Source organism: Lepidochelys olivacea (genome assembly GCF_965140295.1).
Source record: "Lepidochelys olivacea isolate rLepOli2 genome assembly, chromosome: 3".
Classification (NCBI taxonomy): domain Eukaryota; kingdom Metazoa; phylum Chordata; order Testudines; family Cheloniidae; genus Lepidochelys; species Lepidochelys olivacea.
This window is the reverse complement of record NC_140413.1, coordinates 155,913,751-155,928,901: the sequence shown is the minus strand read 5'-3', so window position 1 is coordinate 155,928,901 and position 15,151 is coordinate 155,913,751. Positions and strand designations below refer to the sequence as shown.

At 44.2% G+C, this 15,151-nt stretch overlaps 1 protein-coding gene across 2 annotated transcripts in view; it reads right to left on the bottom strand.

Moving 5' to 3' along the window:
- The window catches only part of CLIP4 (CAP-Gly domain containing linker protein family member 4), a 58,320-nt gene that overhangs the window by 22,408 nt on the left and 20,761 nt on the right, over window positions 1-15,151 (bottom strand). For both annotated transcript variants that reach the window (XM_084624861.1, XM_084624862.1), the window contains exons 7-8: window positions 10,451-10,569; window positions 1,525-1,761 (exon numbers count right to left, since the gene is read on the bottom strand). In XM_084624861.1, the coding sequence (XP_084480987.1) occupies window positions 1,525-1,761; window positions 10,451-10,569 (356 nt within the window). The remainder of the gene's footprint in view (window positions 1-1,524; window positions 1,762-10,450; window positions 10,570-15,151) is intronic.

Here is a 15,151-nt window from a genome sequence, read left to right as displayed (position 1 = left end):
ATGTGTTCCAGTCCCCTAATCATTTTTGTTGCCCTCCGCTGGACGTTTTCCAATTTTTCCACATCCTTCTTCTAGTGTGGGGCCCAAAACTGGACACAGTACTCCAGATGAGGCCTCACCAGTGTCGAATAGAGGGGAACGATCACGTCCCTCGATCTGCTGGCAATGCCCCAACTTATACATCCCAAAATGCCATTGGCCTTCTTAGCAACAACAGCACACCATTGACTCATATCCAGCTTCTCGTGCACTGTAACCCCTAGGTCCTTTTCTGCAGAAGATGTTCAGTGCTCTGGTGCAATGTCAAAATAAAAACTAGCATTCTATGTATGTAACTGAAATAAGTACAAACTTCTTTCTTCTTGTTCTGAAGCTTTTACTGACTTGCAGCTCGAGCATTTTTGATGGCTGTTATTTTCTTCTTCGCTTTCATTGTGTAATAGTTTCTGGCTAAACAACTTTCATATGTTAATTCTCTTGTCAGAACAAGCAGTTTCTTGTATATATTTCAGTTACCATACCTTTTGTATAGCTAATGATTGTGTCACCTTTCCTGACCCAATTTCAGTAACATGTCAAATGCAAATTCAAAATGGAAGCTGCTTCATACATTGCGAGGGAAAGATTTTGAATTGAAAAGAACAAATTATAAATCTAAAGTTAATATCAGAAAAATCAAATATGCAAGTACTGTTGTCACAGGTGCATGAAAACCCAAATGCTGAATTCTGCTCTTATAAATAGATGTTTCAGCAAACTTTGCATGTGTGCTTATGGCAATCTTTAAAAACATCCTATTGCTTTTAAATCATTTCTAAGTCCTTGCTACCTACAAGAAGAGGAAAAAGTATATGACTTCATATATACCAATATAGCTACCAGTAGAACAACAAGTTTCCAAACTTATCTAGTTTAAAGCCATTAAAATTTGAGCTGCAGTTATTTAACTAAAGTACTACTCATTGCTCCTTAGATTATATTCCTACCTCTATAACACGGCAGTGTTTCATCAAAGGAGATGTTAGCTGCATTGCACCAATGAAATTAAACAACTAACCTACTAAGCAGAATTAAATGTACCTTTTACCAGTTTCTGGAAATGGAAACTAGATTAATTCTAAGCAATATAAATTCCTGTCACAAGATCAGGATGGTATTTGTGAGCCTTGGCAGCATTTTGGATCCATACCCCATAAAGACTAAGACCCACTTATTTATTATGATGGACTGTTAAGGAAGGGTTTGCAGGTAAAAAAAAAAAAAAAAAGATTTTGCCTGCCAAAACCTGCTTTTCACAACAGTGAAAAAGTTTCACTACTACATAAGCTTTCAGCTTCTCATGAGGGGATTTTCCTTTCCACCTATTTTCCAGCAATGGAAATATTTTCGCATCTCTACTGTCATCCACATCTCATACCTTCCAGAAGTTATTTTACATTTACAAATAAGAAATCAGTTTCAAACATACTACAAATGCCCCATTCACAGGAGATTACTTGTGCAGTTTCAAATTTGCTCACGTACCTTTTGTCCTGCAATAACAACACGATCTCCTAGTTTCAAGCCAAGTGACATAAGCATGGCCTTGCCAGTGACATGATCATAGTTTGGAAGCATGGCCTTTGAGATGTCACATGACAGAGGCACTGCATCCAACAGCATCTGCTTGATTTCTTTTGCACTTGCTGCAGCATCTGCCATCTCCAATGGCATGTCTACCGGATCAGGAACCACGTCTGCTGGAATCTGTCCTTTATCATTCTATATAAACAAGGTAGAATAATTAAAAGACTTAACATAAAGACAGGCCAAAACTTGGCTGTGCAGAAGTAGAGTCCACGTATAAGATTTAAAATCCCCTTGCTACCATTTTTGTTGTTGTTGTTAGTAACCAGCAGGCAAAATTTTCAAACATGCATATATAAAAATATTAAACAGGCATTTGACTGAGACAAAATACAGCATTTTAAAGTGCATGTTATGAAGGACTAAGAAAATAGACTGCAATGATGTTCTGAAAGTTTCCACGCCATCGCTGGCACACGAACTAAGGATTCTCCAGGTGGCCTTAATACAATTGATATTTGCTCGTTAAAAAAGTAGTATATCGTATACAGTCCCTGGAACTAGTTGACCAAAAGCAGCCCACTAAAAAGCTACTAGCTGGCAATGGCTTTCCATCATTACCAACTTGCACCAAATCTGATATGGTGAGCCAAACCATGGTCTATGCTACAATTTTTGACGAGGTTTTTAACTAGGTTGTGATATGCTTGGCTCGAACATGGCTCGTGTCTCCTCACAACATCGGATGCCTAGTATTTGGTTCGTAACTAAGGAGCTGGCAAGGCTTCATTCTCAGTGGTTAAGTTGCCCACATAGTTGTAGCCCAGTTACCTGGTCCTCCTGTCTCTCAGTTATGTGCTGGTGCATCCCAGAGCACACTGTCCACGTGCTGCATGCATGCAGCCTGGAAACTTTATTTCAAAGCAATATGAAAAGGCTACCTAGACTTCCCTAGAAGGTAGGATACAAAGACTGTTTGGTAGCTACAGCAGACACCAACAAGGTAGCCATGGCTGTATGTGAAAACAGTTGCCCCATGGACAATTTAGCTATGCTTGTGGTAATCCAGGTCAGATTATTATTTAGCATTTATATTATGAGAGCATCTAAAGGATACCAGGTTGAGATCCAGGTTGAGACTCACTGTAAAAAGCATGATAAATGACAGTCCCTGCCCCAAAGTGCAAATGAGAGCATCATGAACTGGCTTCAAGTACATGGCTGTACTTTAGTATTGACAGGCCTTAGAATACAGACGTTCTATGCATGGAAAAACATTGATGCTCTTAGTCTAGTTCCAAATGGACAATGAAATCTAAGGGCTGGGCTACATTTGCAGCTGTAGAGCGCTTTGAGTTAAACCAGCCTTTGGAGAGCGCAGTAAGGAAAGCGCTGCCGTCTGTCCACACTGACAGCTACAAGTGCACTGCTGTGGCCACATTCACGGCACTTGCAGCAGCATTAGGAGCGGTGCATGATGGGCAGCTATCCCACAGAGCACCTCTTCCCATTCTGGCACTGTGGCTTGTGGGAAGGGGGTGGGGGTGCGGGGCATTCTGGATCCTGCCCCAACGCCCCGTGATGCATCGCTTCGCATCCCAACAATCCCTGTGTTTCCGTCCACATTTGGCGCCATCTTTCAACGGTTTCTGTGCGGTGCACTCTGTCTTCCCTTTCGGTCTGTGGGAATGGAGCCCGAACTGCTGAGGAGGATGCTGACGAGTCTCACCAGCACGTCACGTTTGGCAGTCGAGTTATTCCTTATGATCCAAAGTGACAGTGAGGAGTCGGACGAGGATAATGAGTCGTGTAACGCATATGACATAAAATTGCTTGTCTCATTCACGGACATGCTCTCCACCGTGGAACGCCGCTTTTGGGCTCGGGAAACAAGCACTGAGTGGTGGGATCACATCGTTCTGCAAGTCTGGGATGATGAGCAGTGGCTGCAGAACTTTCGGATGAGAAAAGCCACTTTCATGGGACTGTGTGATGAGCTCGCCCCCACCCTGCGGCGCAAGGACACAAGATTGAGAGCTGCCCTGACGGTGGAGAAGTGGGTGGCTATTGCAATCTGGAAGCTGGCAACTCCAGACAGCTACCGATTGGTCACTAACCATTTTGGAGTGGGAAAGTCAACCGCTGGAATTGTGTTGATGCAAGTTTACAGGGCCATTAATCTCATCCTGCTCAGAAGAACTGTGACTCCGGGTAACGTGCATGACCTTGTGGCTGGCTTTCAACAAATGGGTTTCCCTAACTGCGGAGGGGCGATAGATGGGACGCATGTTCCTATTCTGGCACCAGACCACCTAGCCTCCGAGTAGGTTAATTGGAAGGGGTATTTCTCCATGGTTCTCCAGGAGCTTGTGGATCACCCTAGGCGTTTCACTGACATTAACGCAGGCTGGCCCGGAAAGGTGCATGACACACGCATCTTTCGGAACACTGGACTGTTCAGGAAGCTGCAAGCCGGGACTTTTTTCCCAGACCAGAGGATCACCATAGGGGAAGTCGAAATGCCCATTGTGATCCTTGGAGACCCCGCTTACCCCTTAATGCCGTGGCTCATGAAACCCTACACAGGGATCCTGGTCAGCAGCCAGGAAAGGTTCAACTACAGGCTCAGCCAGTGCCGAATGACTGTCAAGCATGCTTTTGGCCGTTTGAAGGGCCACTGGCGCTCTCTTTATGGAAAGCTGGACTTGGCCAAAGGTAGCATCCCCACGGTTATATCCACGTGCTGTACCTTCCAAAATATTTGTGAAGGGAAGGGTGAAAGCTTCACTCAGGCATGGGCCTCGGAGGTTCAACACCTGGAGGCTGAATTTGTACAGCCAGAGAGCAGTGCTATTAGAGGGGCCCAGCGTGGGGCTGCAAAAATTAGGGATGCCTTGAGGGAGCAATCTGAGGCTGAAAGCCACCAGTTATGTCTGTTGCTCTGCACGGGAGTTAAGTGCAGTGGCTGTGTTTGGTACACTGAATTGTAGTGCTTTTTGCTTTCCTGGGCTAAGGTATATTTTGCTTTATGCACTAATAAAGTACGTTTTCAAAGTGAAAAACTCCATTTATTGCAAAGAAAATTCATTTCTTGAAATAAAAACAAAGTAACACAGCAATACCACAATGGCAAGGGGGTGGGGTGGGGACCGGTTCACCCACAGACTTGAATATGTCCTGATTTCATACTCTGGAATCCTGTCTGGAGTGCTGTGCACTGAGTGCTGCACTTCAGGATGGCTATAAGGCATGTTGAGGGGGGTTAAGTGCAGTGGATAAGGGTCGTAGTTTTCATGGGTGGATGGTGAAGCTAGGGGTGTAGGAGGCAGCTGGGAGCAGTAAGAACCCAGATGTGGGGCAAAGTGGGTTGGAGGGGATATGGGGGCACAAGGGAAAGAGTTTTGGGACAAGGGCTGCAGGGGGTGGCGAGCGTAGTTGTGCTCTGCCTGCATGGCGACGAGCGCCTGGATAGAGTCTGCTCGGCGCTCCATTATGCTGATCAGCCAATCTGTGCTTTGCTGCCGGAGCACCGCGTTTTGCTGCTGGCAATCCCCATTCTTCTGGCGGATCCTCCTTTCACTCTCCCTCCACTTCTGTGCCTTTCGATTCTCTTCCACAGACTGCTGCATCACTTCCTGCAGCATGTCTTCTTTGCTTTTACGGGGCCTCTTCCTGAGTGCTCTCAGTCTGTCGGCCAGTGATAACACCAGTGGCTGAGATCTCAAGGTTGCACCTATACAGGCAAAATGCAACACTTAACAGAGGAAGCATTGTACACACCAGACAGAGCAATGATTCCCCCGCACTTATGGAGGGCAATCACAGTCCATACAAAACCATACTTTGCCTGTCCCAAAGCGAGCGTACAGTATAGCACAATAGCCTGACTGGGACAAGAACCACGCTGGCTCTCCCAATAAACCTGTGCAGGTGCATTGCCCACGTTCTGTCTGCGACTTTTGAAGAGATCACTGATGCCGATTACCGTGATGTGATAGACCACATCAATGCGCTATTCTGCATCTAGGCATGCAAACATCCCAAACCCTCCTTGCCCAAAGAGCTTCCTTCCCGGAAAAAAATGCCGCTTACCAGGAACCTCCTCTGGTGTTTGTCCTTCCCCAAGCACCGGCCGCCGTGATTGGCTGCCTTCCTCCTGGCTCGAGAAGAGCTCCTGGCTGCATGCATCTAGGGATTCCGGGGTGTCTCTCCCCGCCTCAGCACCCTTACTAGCATTTCCCTCATCCTCATCCTCATCCACCTCCTCCTCCCCCCCCCCCCCTTGCTGTGCTGGGCTCGGAAGTGTCCATGGTGGTCATTGGAGTAGAGGTGGGGTCGCCCCCAAGTATCGCGTCCAGCTCTTTGTAGAAACGGCAGGTCACGGGGGCAGCACTGGAGCAGCCGTTTGCCTCGTGGGCTTTGCGGTAGGCATTCCACAGCTCCTCACTTTAACCCTGCACTGCACTGCACTGCGTCCCGGTCATGGCCCCTTTCCATCAGGGCCCTTGATATCTGCCCAAAGGTATCGTAATTCCTATGGCTGGAGCGCAGCTGGGACTGCACAGCTTCCTCCCCCCAAACACTGATGAGGTCCAGCACCTCGCCATTGCTCCATACTGGGGATCGCCTGATGCGTGGAGGCATGGTTGCCTGGAAGGACGCGATGAGAGCACTCCACGCCTGGCTGAGAAAACAGGAAGGGGATTTTCAAAATTCCCAGGAAATGTAAAGGGCAGGTCTGACAGTTGCTCACCTGAGAACAGGGCAGCAGAGTTCAAAAGTGATGACCAGAGTGGCTAGAACAGGCATTGTGGGACACTTCCGGAGGCCAATCAGAGCGCATTAGGAGTCCACGCTGGCGCCGTTGCGCTCCAGCAAGAGCGCAACAAAGGTTATTCCTTCTGGGGAGGTGGAGTACCAGGAGCGCTCCAGCCGCGGAGTCAGAGCACTCTACGTGCCTTGCCAGCGTGGACGGGTCGGAAGGTGGAGAGCTCTTGGCGGCTTTATTGTGCTATAACGCTCAAGCATAGCCAAGGCTTAAGTATACACACTATCAACTGATGGAGTATGAAGATTGACCCACTATGCAATTCTTAAGATGAGCAAATCAAAGAGCTTATGGAATTATTTTAAAATAATACAGCAGCTCTTTCATTTTCTCTCTTTAGTAACGTGGTCCAGGCACACCCATAATTTGCCACAGACCTATTGTTTTTAGCAGAACAGCTGTAGAAGGAAAACACGCAAGAGCTTGTGGTAGACCATTAACTATGATAGGTGTGGCCAAAATCTCTCCTTTTTTCCAGGGATCACGAGTTGAGGAGGTTCCCATTAAACTGTTTTAAAGCCATACAATTGGAAGTATAAGGGCAAACAAGGCACTATTCTTAATGTACACATTGATAAATATATCAAATATACCAAAATCCCACACTAATATTTCCATAACTCTAAATCTTTTCTTTCTTAGGAGCCACTGTAGCAGAAGCCACTCTGGTTTCCTTCAGGACAAAGTCAGAGTTACTAATCTGCAATATGGGAGATTCAGGTTCAGCAGCCACCACAAGACTCTTTCCCCATACACGAGCGGCATTCAGATCTGTCAGAGAGACTGTGTTTGGGCTCATGTGCTTAGGGCAAGACGATTAATACACAGCATTTGTGATGATCTTAGGTTGCATTCCTGTGTTTCTGAACAGAGGTACAGCTGTGTGATAATGGCTACTTTAGGGGACAAAGGAGCACTAAACAATAAAAAGACAGGCATACATACAGTAATGGGAAAATCTGAGGAATGTGACTAAACTGACCTTTAGACAGAACTGGATCTTGACAGAAATCTAAGGTTGGATACATAACAGATCACAGCTGCCCAAAAAGGAAAATCTTCCAAAATTAATTACCAACGATTTTCAGGCAGTACCACTCAATATAATACATTTTCAACTGACCAAAATCCAGGACTGGTTGTTACTTTTGTGTGTGTGTGTTTGGCTATTTTTCTTAAGTGTAACGAGACAAGGTAGGTCTGCTGGTGAGAGAGACAAACTTTTGAGCTTACACAGAGCTCTTCTTCAGGTCTGGTAAATGTATTCAGTGGGTATGTCTATGCTGCAATTACAAACCAATGGCTGGCCCGTGTCAGTTGACTCAGGCTCATGGGGCGCAGGCTAAGGGACTGTTCAATTATGGTGTAGTGTAGACATTGGGGCTCACAGTTACCCAAGCCCTGCAAGCCAAGTCAGGTGATACAGGCCAGCCATGGGTTTTTAATTGCTGTGTAGGCATATGCAGAGTGTCACCTTGTATTTAGCTGTGAAAGAGATTATTTAGCATAAGTAGTTATACACATCTCACAAATGACAGAGTAGCAGCCGTGTTAGTCTGTATCCGCAAAAAGAACAGGAGTACTTGTGGCACCTTTTTCCATCCCACCATCAACCTCAGCCTAGACCAGTCCACACAAGCAGTCCATTTCCTGGACACTACTGTGCTAATACGTGATGGTCACATAAACACCACCCTATACCGGAAACCTACTGACCACTATACTTACCTACATGCCTCCAGCTTTCATCCAGATCACACCACACGATCCATTGTCTACAGCCAAACTCTAAGATACAACCGCATTTGCTCCAACCCCTCAGACAGAGACAAACACCTACAAGATCTCTATCAAGCATTCTTAAAACTGCAATACCCACCTGATGAAGTGAAAAAACAGATTGACAGAGCCAGAAGAGTACCCAGAAGTCACCTACTAGATGATCATAATGGTCCCTTCTGACCTAAATATCTATGAATCTATGAATCTACTACAGGACAGGCCCAACAAAGAAAATAACAGAACACCACTAGCCGTCACCTTCAGCCCCCAACTAAAACCTCTTCAGATCTACAACCTATCCTGAAAGATGATCCCTCACTCTCACAGATCTTGGGAGACAGACCAGTCCTCGCTTACAGACAGCCCCTGCAACCTGAAGCAAATACTCTCCAGCAACCACACAACAAAAACACTAACCCAGGAACCTATCCTTGCAACAAAGCCCGATGCCAACTCTGTCCACATATCTATTCAAGTGACACCATCGTAGTACCTAATCACATCAGCCACGCCATCAGGAGCTTGTTCACCTTCACATCTACCAATGTGATATATGCCATCATGTGCCAGCAATGCCTCTCTGCCATGTACATTGGCCAAACCGGACAGTCTCTACGCAAAAGAATAAATGGACACAAATCTGACATCAGGAATCATAACATTTAAAAACCAGTAGGAGAACACTTCAGCCTCTCTGGTCACTCAGTAAAAGACTTAAAGGTGGCAATTTTGCAACAGAAAAGCTTCAAAAACAGACTCCAATGAGAAACTGCTGAACTGAAATTAATTTGCAAACTAGATACCATTAACTTGGGCTTGAATAGAGACTGGGAGTGGCTGGGTCATTACACAAATTGAATCTATTTCCCCATGTTAAGTATCCTCACACATTCAACTATCTGAAATGGGCTAACCTGATTATCACTACAGAAGTTTTTTTTCTCCTGCTGATAATAGATCATCTTAATTAATTAGCCTCTTAGAGATGGTATGTCAACTTCCACCTTTTCATGTTCTCTGTATGTATATATATATCTTCTTACTATATATGTTCCATTCTGTGCATCTGATGAAGTGGGCTGTAGCACACGAAAGCTTATGCTCAAATAAATTTGTTAGTCTCTAAGGTGCCACAAGTACTCCTGTTCTTTTTACATCTTACAAAGAACCTTTCAAGGGACCATTCAAGGTGAAGTGACCAGCTAACACCTCTCAAATCATAGTGGGAAAGGAAGAAAAAGAAAAGCTGGGAGGAGAGGAGGTCATTATAGATTGTTGTAAAAAGCCATGAATTCAATGTATGTGTTTAGTTCATGATTTTTAGTATCTAGCAAAATTACAAATGTAAGCTCCCAGACTCATCCTTTGAAGGTGTTATGCAGGTTTCCAATGAGGACAGAGAATTCAGATAACCACACTCTCCAGCTTCCTCCCCCCATTTGTTTCCTCCCTATGACTGGAGAGGTGTTAACTGGACACTTCACCTTGAATGGTCCCTTGAAATATGTGTTAACTACTTATGCTAAACAATCTGTTCAGCCTTGTATTCAGAGTGTCACGCTAAATACACTTCCCAGACCTGAAGAAGAGCTCTGTGTAAGCTTGTCTCTCTCACCAACCACCTTGTCTTTCTTACATTCTGGGACCAACACGGCTACAACACCACTGCATACAAGTTTTCTTAAATGACAGTCAAATTAATCACTACACTCTCGAATGAACTCACACAGGAAAATCATAAAAGACAAAAAATCCCTAACACCTATGGACCACTTTTCACAAGCGATCACTGCATATCTGATCTTTCAGCACTATATCCTTGAAGAAAACTTGACAAATTTGCACCTTCAAAAGGCAAGCCAGGAAACTTAAATTCGTAACACTGCTAGGCACTAAAACCAAGGACATGGCTAATTACAACAACCTAACACACAGCAGCCTGCTAACCCTCAATGGCCCACATCAAACCCCTTTTGCATAAACAATCTATCCCTTATTGCCCACTTTATTTCAAGGGACCTCCTAAAGTTACCCATTATGCTTAACTGTGTCCCAATTTGTATTTAGCACAGAAACGCTGATTTCTTTCCCCAGACATGAAGAACTCTGGGTAGTCTGAAAGCTTGAACCCATCACCAACAGAAGTTGGTCCAATAAAAGATACCCCACCTACTTTGTCTCTCATATCCTGAGACCAACCTGGCTACAGCAACATTAAACAGTCAAAATAATTACTTTTCATCCTTTTGGTTCATCTGAAATCTTACACCTTACCCTAAAGGCAGGATTCGCTCCATGTTCCAGTAAACACTTCACTGCTGCAGTACACAAGTTAAACGCAGCAATATGCAAAGCTGTTCCAAAATCGAAGTCACTGCAGGTGGCATCCACATCTGCAATTAAACATCACGAGTGAGAATGGAAGAGGTGTTACTTGAAACATTTCAACATATAAATAAGCACTATCTTCTGTAACCCAGATGCTGATGAATGGTGATTTTATGTAGCACCCCTCCTTAATCATATATATATATACACACACACATATATATATATTCTTTACAAACTACCGTCTTCTAACTTAGTTAACTCCTGTCATTGCATAACGCTAACTGCTAATAGCTAAATAGCAGATAGCACATAAGACTGAGCATTCTGGGTAAGTAAAAAAATGCTTGTACATTTATATTTCTATTCATTGTTTAAACAGGTAAAAACTTGGAAAAAGCTGTATTTTCCAGCCAACTGTGTTCTTTTTTATTGGACAAACACTGATTGCACCTCCACTTCCCTTATTTACTTCATAAAAAGCAAATGAATTAGTGATAGTAAAGGGTCTTAGATTGACAGATTACAGAATGAAATGTTATAATCCAATCAAGAACAGGTACAGTATAATACAAATTCCCCTAGATTATCCCAATGTGCCTCAACCTCCTTTTGGAGCAATTACTTTTAGCTAATAGAAAAGAGTTCAGTCTCAATATCCAATCTATCTTTGGCATCAACACAGAGGCTAACAAAATGGGTGCCAGTTCAGGATGTGGACATTTGTCCACAACGCCAATTCATTTCACTTATGGTACCAAGCAACCTTCATATGACTTTCAGATATTACTAATCTAGTTCAAATTTGAATCAGTAGCCATGAAAATGGACACAGAACTTTTCAACTCTGAGCTATCTAACTTCAAAAAGGTTGTGTACATGGCACACCAAAGCACACCAGTGCTCTAATGTGTTGCAGTCTAACTGTCCCATGTAGACCCTGCTGACATACTTTAAAAGGTATCTATTTTGCATTAACATAGTCCTGTTTGAAATGGGACTACACCAATGTGAACTAGGTACCTTTATATATAAGCTTGAAATTATCAGTAAAATATCTAAGATAATCCATCTATAAGACCAGGCAAATTTGCATGCCTAGTTAGGCTATCAACCAGACATTTCCATGTCCATATATGGCCTGATTTTCAGAGTTGCTGAATACCGATATCACCAACTAAAGTCAATGAGACCTACAGGTGTTCAGCACCTCTGAAAATCCAGTCTTTTTTTTTTTTTTTTAAATGAAAGCCTTCAAATATATCTAGCAGACCACCATCATGTCCTCGAAACTTAGTGACACACGTTGAGGTTATTAGCATTACCCCTTTATTGAATTTTACACTGACTAAATTATAATATTCAAAAACCTGTCAGAGAACACTTCAATCTCTTTGGTCACTCGATTACAGACCTAAAAGTGGCAATTCTTCAACAAAAAAATTTCAGAAACAGACTCCAATGAGAGACTGCTGAATTGGAATTAATTTGCAAACTGGATGCAATTAACTTAGGCTTGAATAAAGACTGGGAGTGGATGTGTCGTTACACAAAATAAAACTATTTTTCCATGTTTATCCCCCCACCCCCCTACCGTTCCTCACACGTTCTTGTCAACTGCTGGAAATGGCCCACCTTGATTATCACTACAAAAGATTCCTCTGACCCCCACCCCGCTCTCCTGCTGGTAATAGCTCGCCTTACCTGATCACTCTTGTTCTATCAACTTCATGAAAATCTCATACAGATACAGACAGACAGAATCTTCCTTTCCAAATGCAAACAGATGGACATCATACCAAAAGGACTGAAGGTAAAAAATCCATTACAATCTACATACCACACAGACTATGCTGACGGCTTGTGCCACACACTCTCAAAGAAACTGTGGAACCACCTGATCAACATCCTCTACAGCAAACAGGGAAAGATTAAGACTGAGCTCTCAAAACTGGATACTCTCATAAACAACCAACCTTCCACACAAACTTCCTCGTGGCTGGACTTTACAAAAACTAGACAAGCCATTTACAACACACACTTTGCTTCTCTACAAAAGAAAAAGGACACTAAACTATCTAAACTACTACATGCCACAAGGGGCCACAACAGTAGGTCCCTTAACCCACCCAGCAATATTGTTAATCTATCCAACTATACTCTTAGCCCAGCAGAAGAATCTGTCCTATCTCGGGGCCTCTCCTTCTGCCCCTCCACTCCCACGAACATGGTACAGTTCTGTGGTGACCTTGAATCCTCTTTTCGACATCTCTGACTCAAGGAGTATTTCCAACACACCTCTGAACAACATACTAACTCACAGAGACCTTCCTACCAACACTACAAAAAGAAGGATTCTGGGTGGACTCCTCCTGAAGGTCGAAACAACAGACTGGACTTCTACATAGAGTGCTTCCGCTGATGTGCACAGGCTGAAATTGTGGAAAAGCAGCATCACTTGCCCCATAACCGCAGCCGTGCAGAACACAATGCCATCCGCTGCCTCAGAAACAACTCTCACATCATAATCAAAAAGGCTGACAAAGGAGGTGCTGTCGTCATCATGAATAGGTCAGAATATGAACAAGAAGCTGCTAGGCAGTTCTCCAACACCACTTTCTACAAGCCATTACCCTCTGATCCCACTGAGGGTTTCCAAAAGAAACTACACCATCTGCTCAAGAAACTCCCTGAAAAAGCACAAGAACAAATCCGCACAGACACACCACTAGAACCCCGACCAGCGGTTTTCTATCTGCTACCCAAGATCCATAAACCTGGAAATCCTGGACTCCCCATCATCTCAGGCATTGGCACCCTGACAGCAGAATTGTCTGGCTATGTAGACTCCCTCCTCAGGCCCTACGTTACCAGCACTCCCAGCTATCTTCGAGACACCACTGACTTTCTGAGGAAACTACAATCCATCGGTGATCTTCCTGAAAACACCATCCTAGCCACTATGAATGTAGAAGCCCTCTACACCAACATTCCACACAAAGATGGACTACAAGCCGTCAGGAACAGTATCCCCAGTAATGTCATGGCAAACCTGGTGCCTGAACTTTGTGACTTTGTCCTCACCCATAACTATTTCACATTTGGGGACAATGTATACCTTCAAGTCAGCGACACTGCTATGGGTACCCGCATGGCCCCACAGTATGCCAACGTTTTTATGGCTGACTTAGAACAACGCTTCCTCAGCTCTCGTCCCCTAATGCCCCTACTCTACTTGCGCTACATTGATGACATCTTCATCATCTGGACCCGTGGAAAAGAAGCCCTTAAGGAATTCCACCAGGATTTCAACAATTTTCCACCATCAACCTCAGCCTGGACCAGTCCACACAAGAGATCCACTTCCTGGACACTACGGTGCTAATAAGCAATGGCCACATAAACACCACCTTATACTGGAAACCTACTGACCGCTATGCTTACCTACATGCCTCCAGCTTTCATCCAGACCACACCACACGACCCATTGCCTACAGCCAAGCTCTACGATACAACCGCATTTGCTCCAACCCCTCAGACAGAGACAAACACCTACAAGATCTCTATGAAGCGTTCTTACAACTACAATATCCACCTGCTGAAGTGAAAAAACAGACTGACAGAACCAGAAGAGTACCCAGAAGTCACCTACTACAGGACAGGCCCAACAAAGAAAATAACAGAACGCCACTAGCCATCACCTTCAGCCCCCAACTAAAACCTCTCCAATGCATCATCAAGGATCTACAACCTATTCTGAAGGACGATCCCTCACTCTCACAGATCTTGGGAGACAAACCAGTCCTTGTTTACAGACAGCCCCCCAACCTGAAGCAAATACTCACCAGCAACCACACACCACACAACAAAAACACTAACCCAGGAACCTATCCTTCAGACAAAGCCCGTTGCCAACTGTGTCCACATATCTATTCAGGGGACACCATCATAGGGCCTAATCACATCAGCCACACGATCAGAGGCTCGTTCACCTGCACATCTACCAATGTGATATATACCATCATGTGCCAGCAATGCTCCTCTGCCATGTACATTGGCCAAACCGGACAGTCTCTACGTAAAAGAATAAATGGACACAAATCAGACGTCAAGAATAGTAACATTCAAAAACCAGTCGGAGAACACTTCAACCTCCCTGGTCAATCAAGTACAGACCTAAAAGTCGCAATTCTTCAAAAAAAAAACAAAACTTCAAAAAGAGACTCCAAAGAGAGACTGATGAATTGGAATTAATTTGCAAACTGGATACAATGAACTTAGGCTTGAATAGAGACTGGGAGTGGATGGGTCATTACACAAAGTAAAACTATTCCCCACCCCCACCCCCATTCCTCAGACGTTCTTGTCAACTTCTGGAAATGGCCCACCTTGATTATCACTACAAAAGTTTTTCCCACCCCCTCCTCCCCGCTCTCCTGCTGGTAATAGCTCACCTTACCTGATCACTCTTGTTACAGTGTGTATGTAACACCCATTGTTTCATGTTCTCTGTGTATATAAAATCTCCCCATTGTATTTTCTACTACATGCATCCAATGATGTGAGCTGTAGCTCAAGAAAGCTTATGCTCAAATAACTTTGTTAGTCTCTAAGGTGCCACACGTACTCCTTTTCTTTTTGCGGATA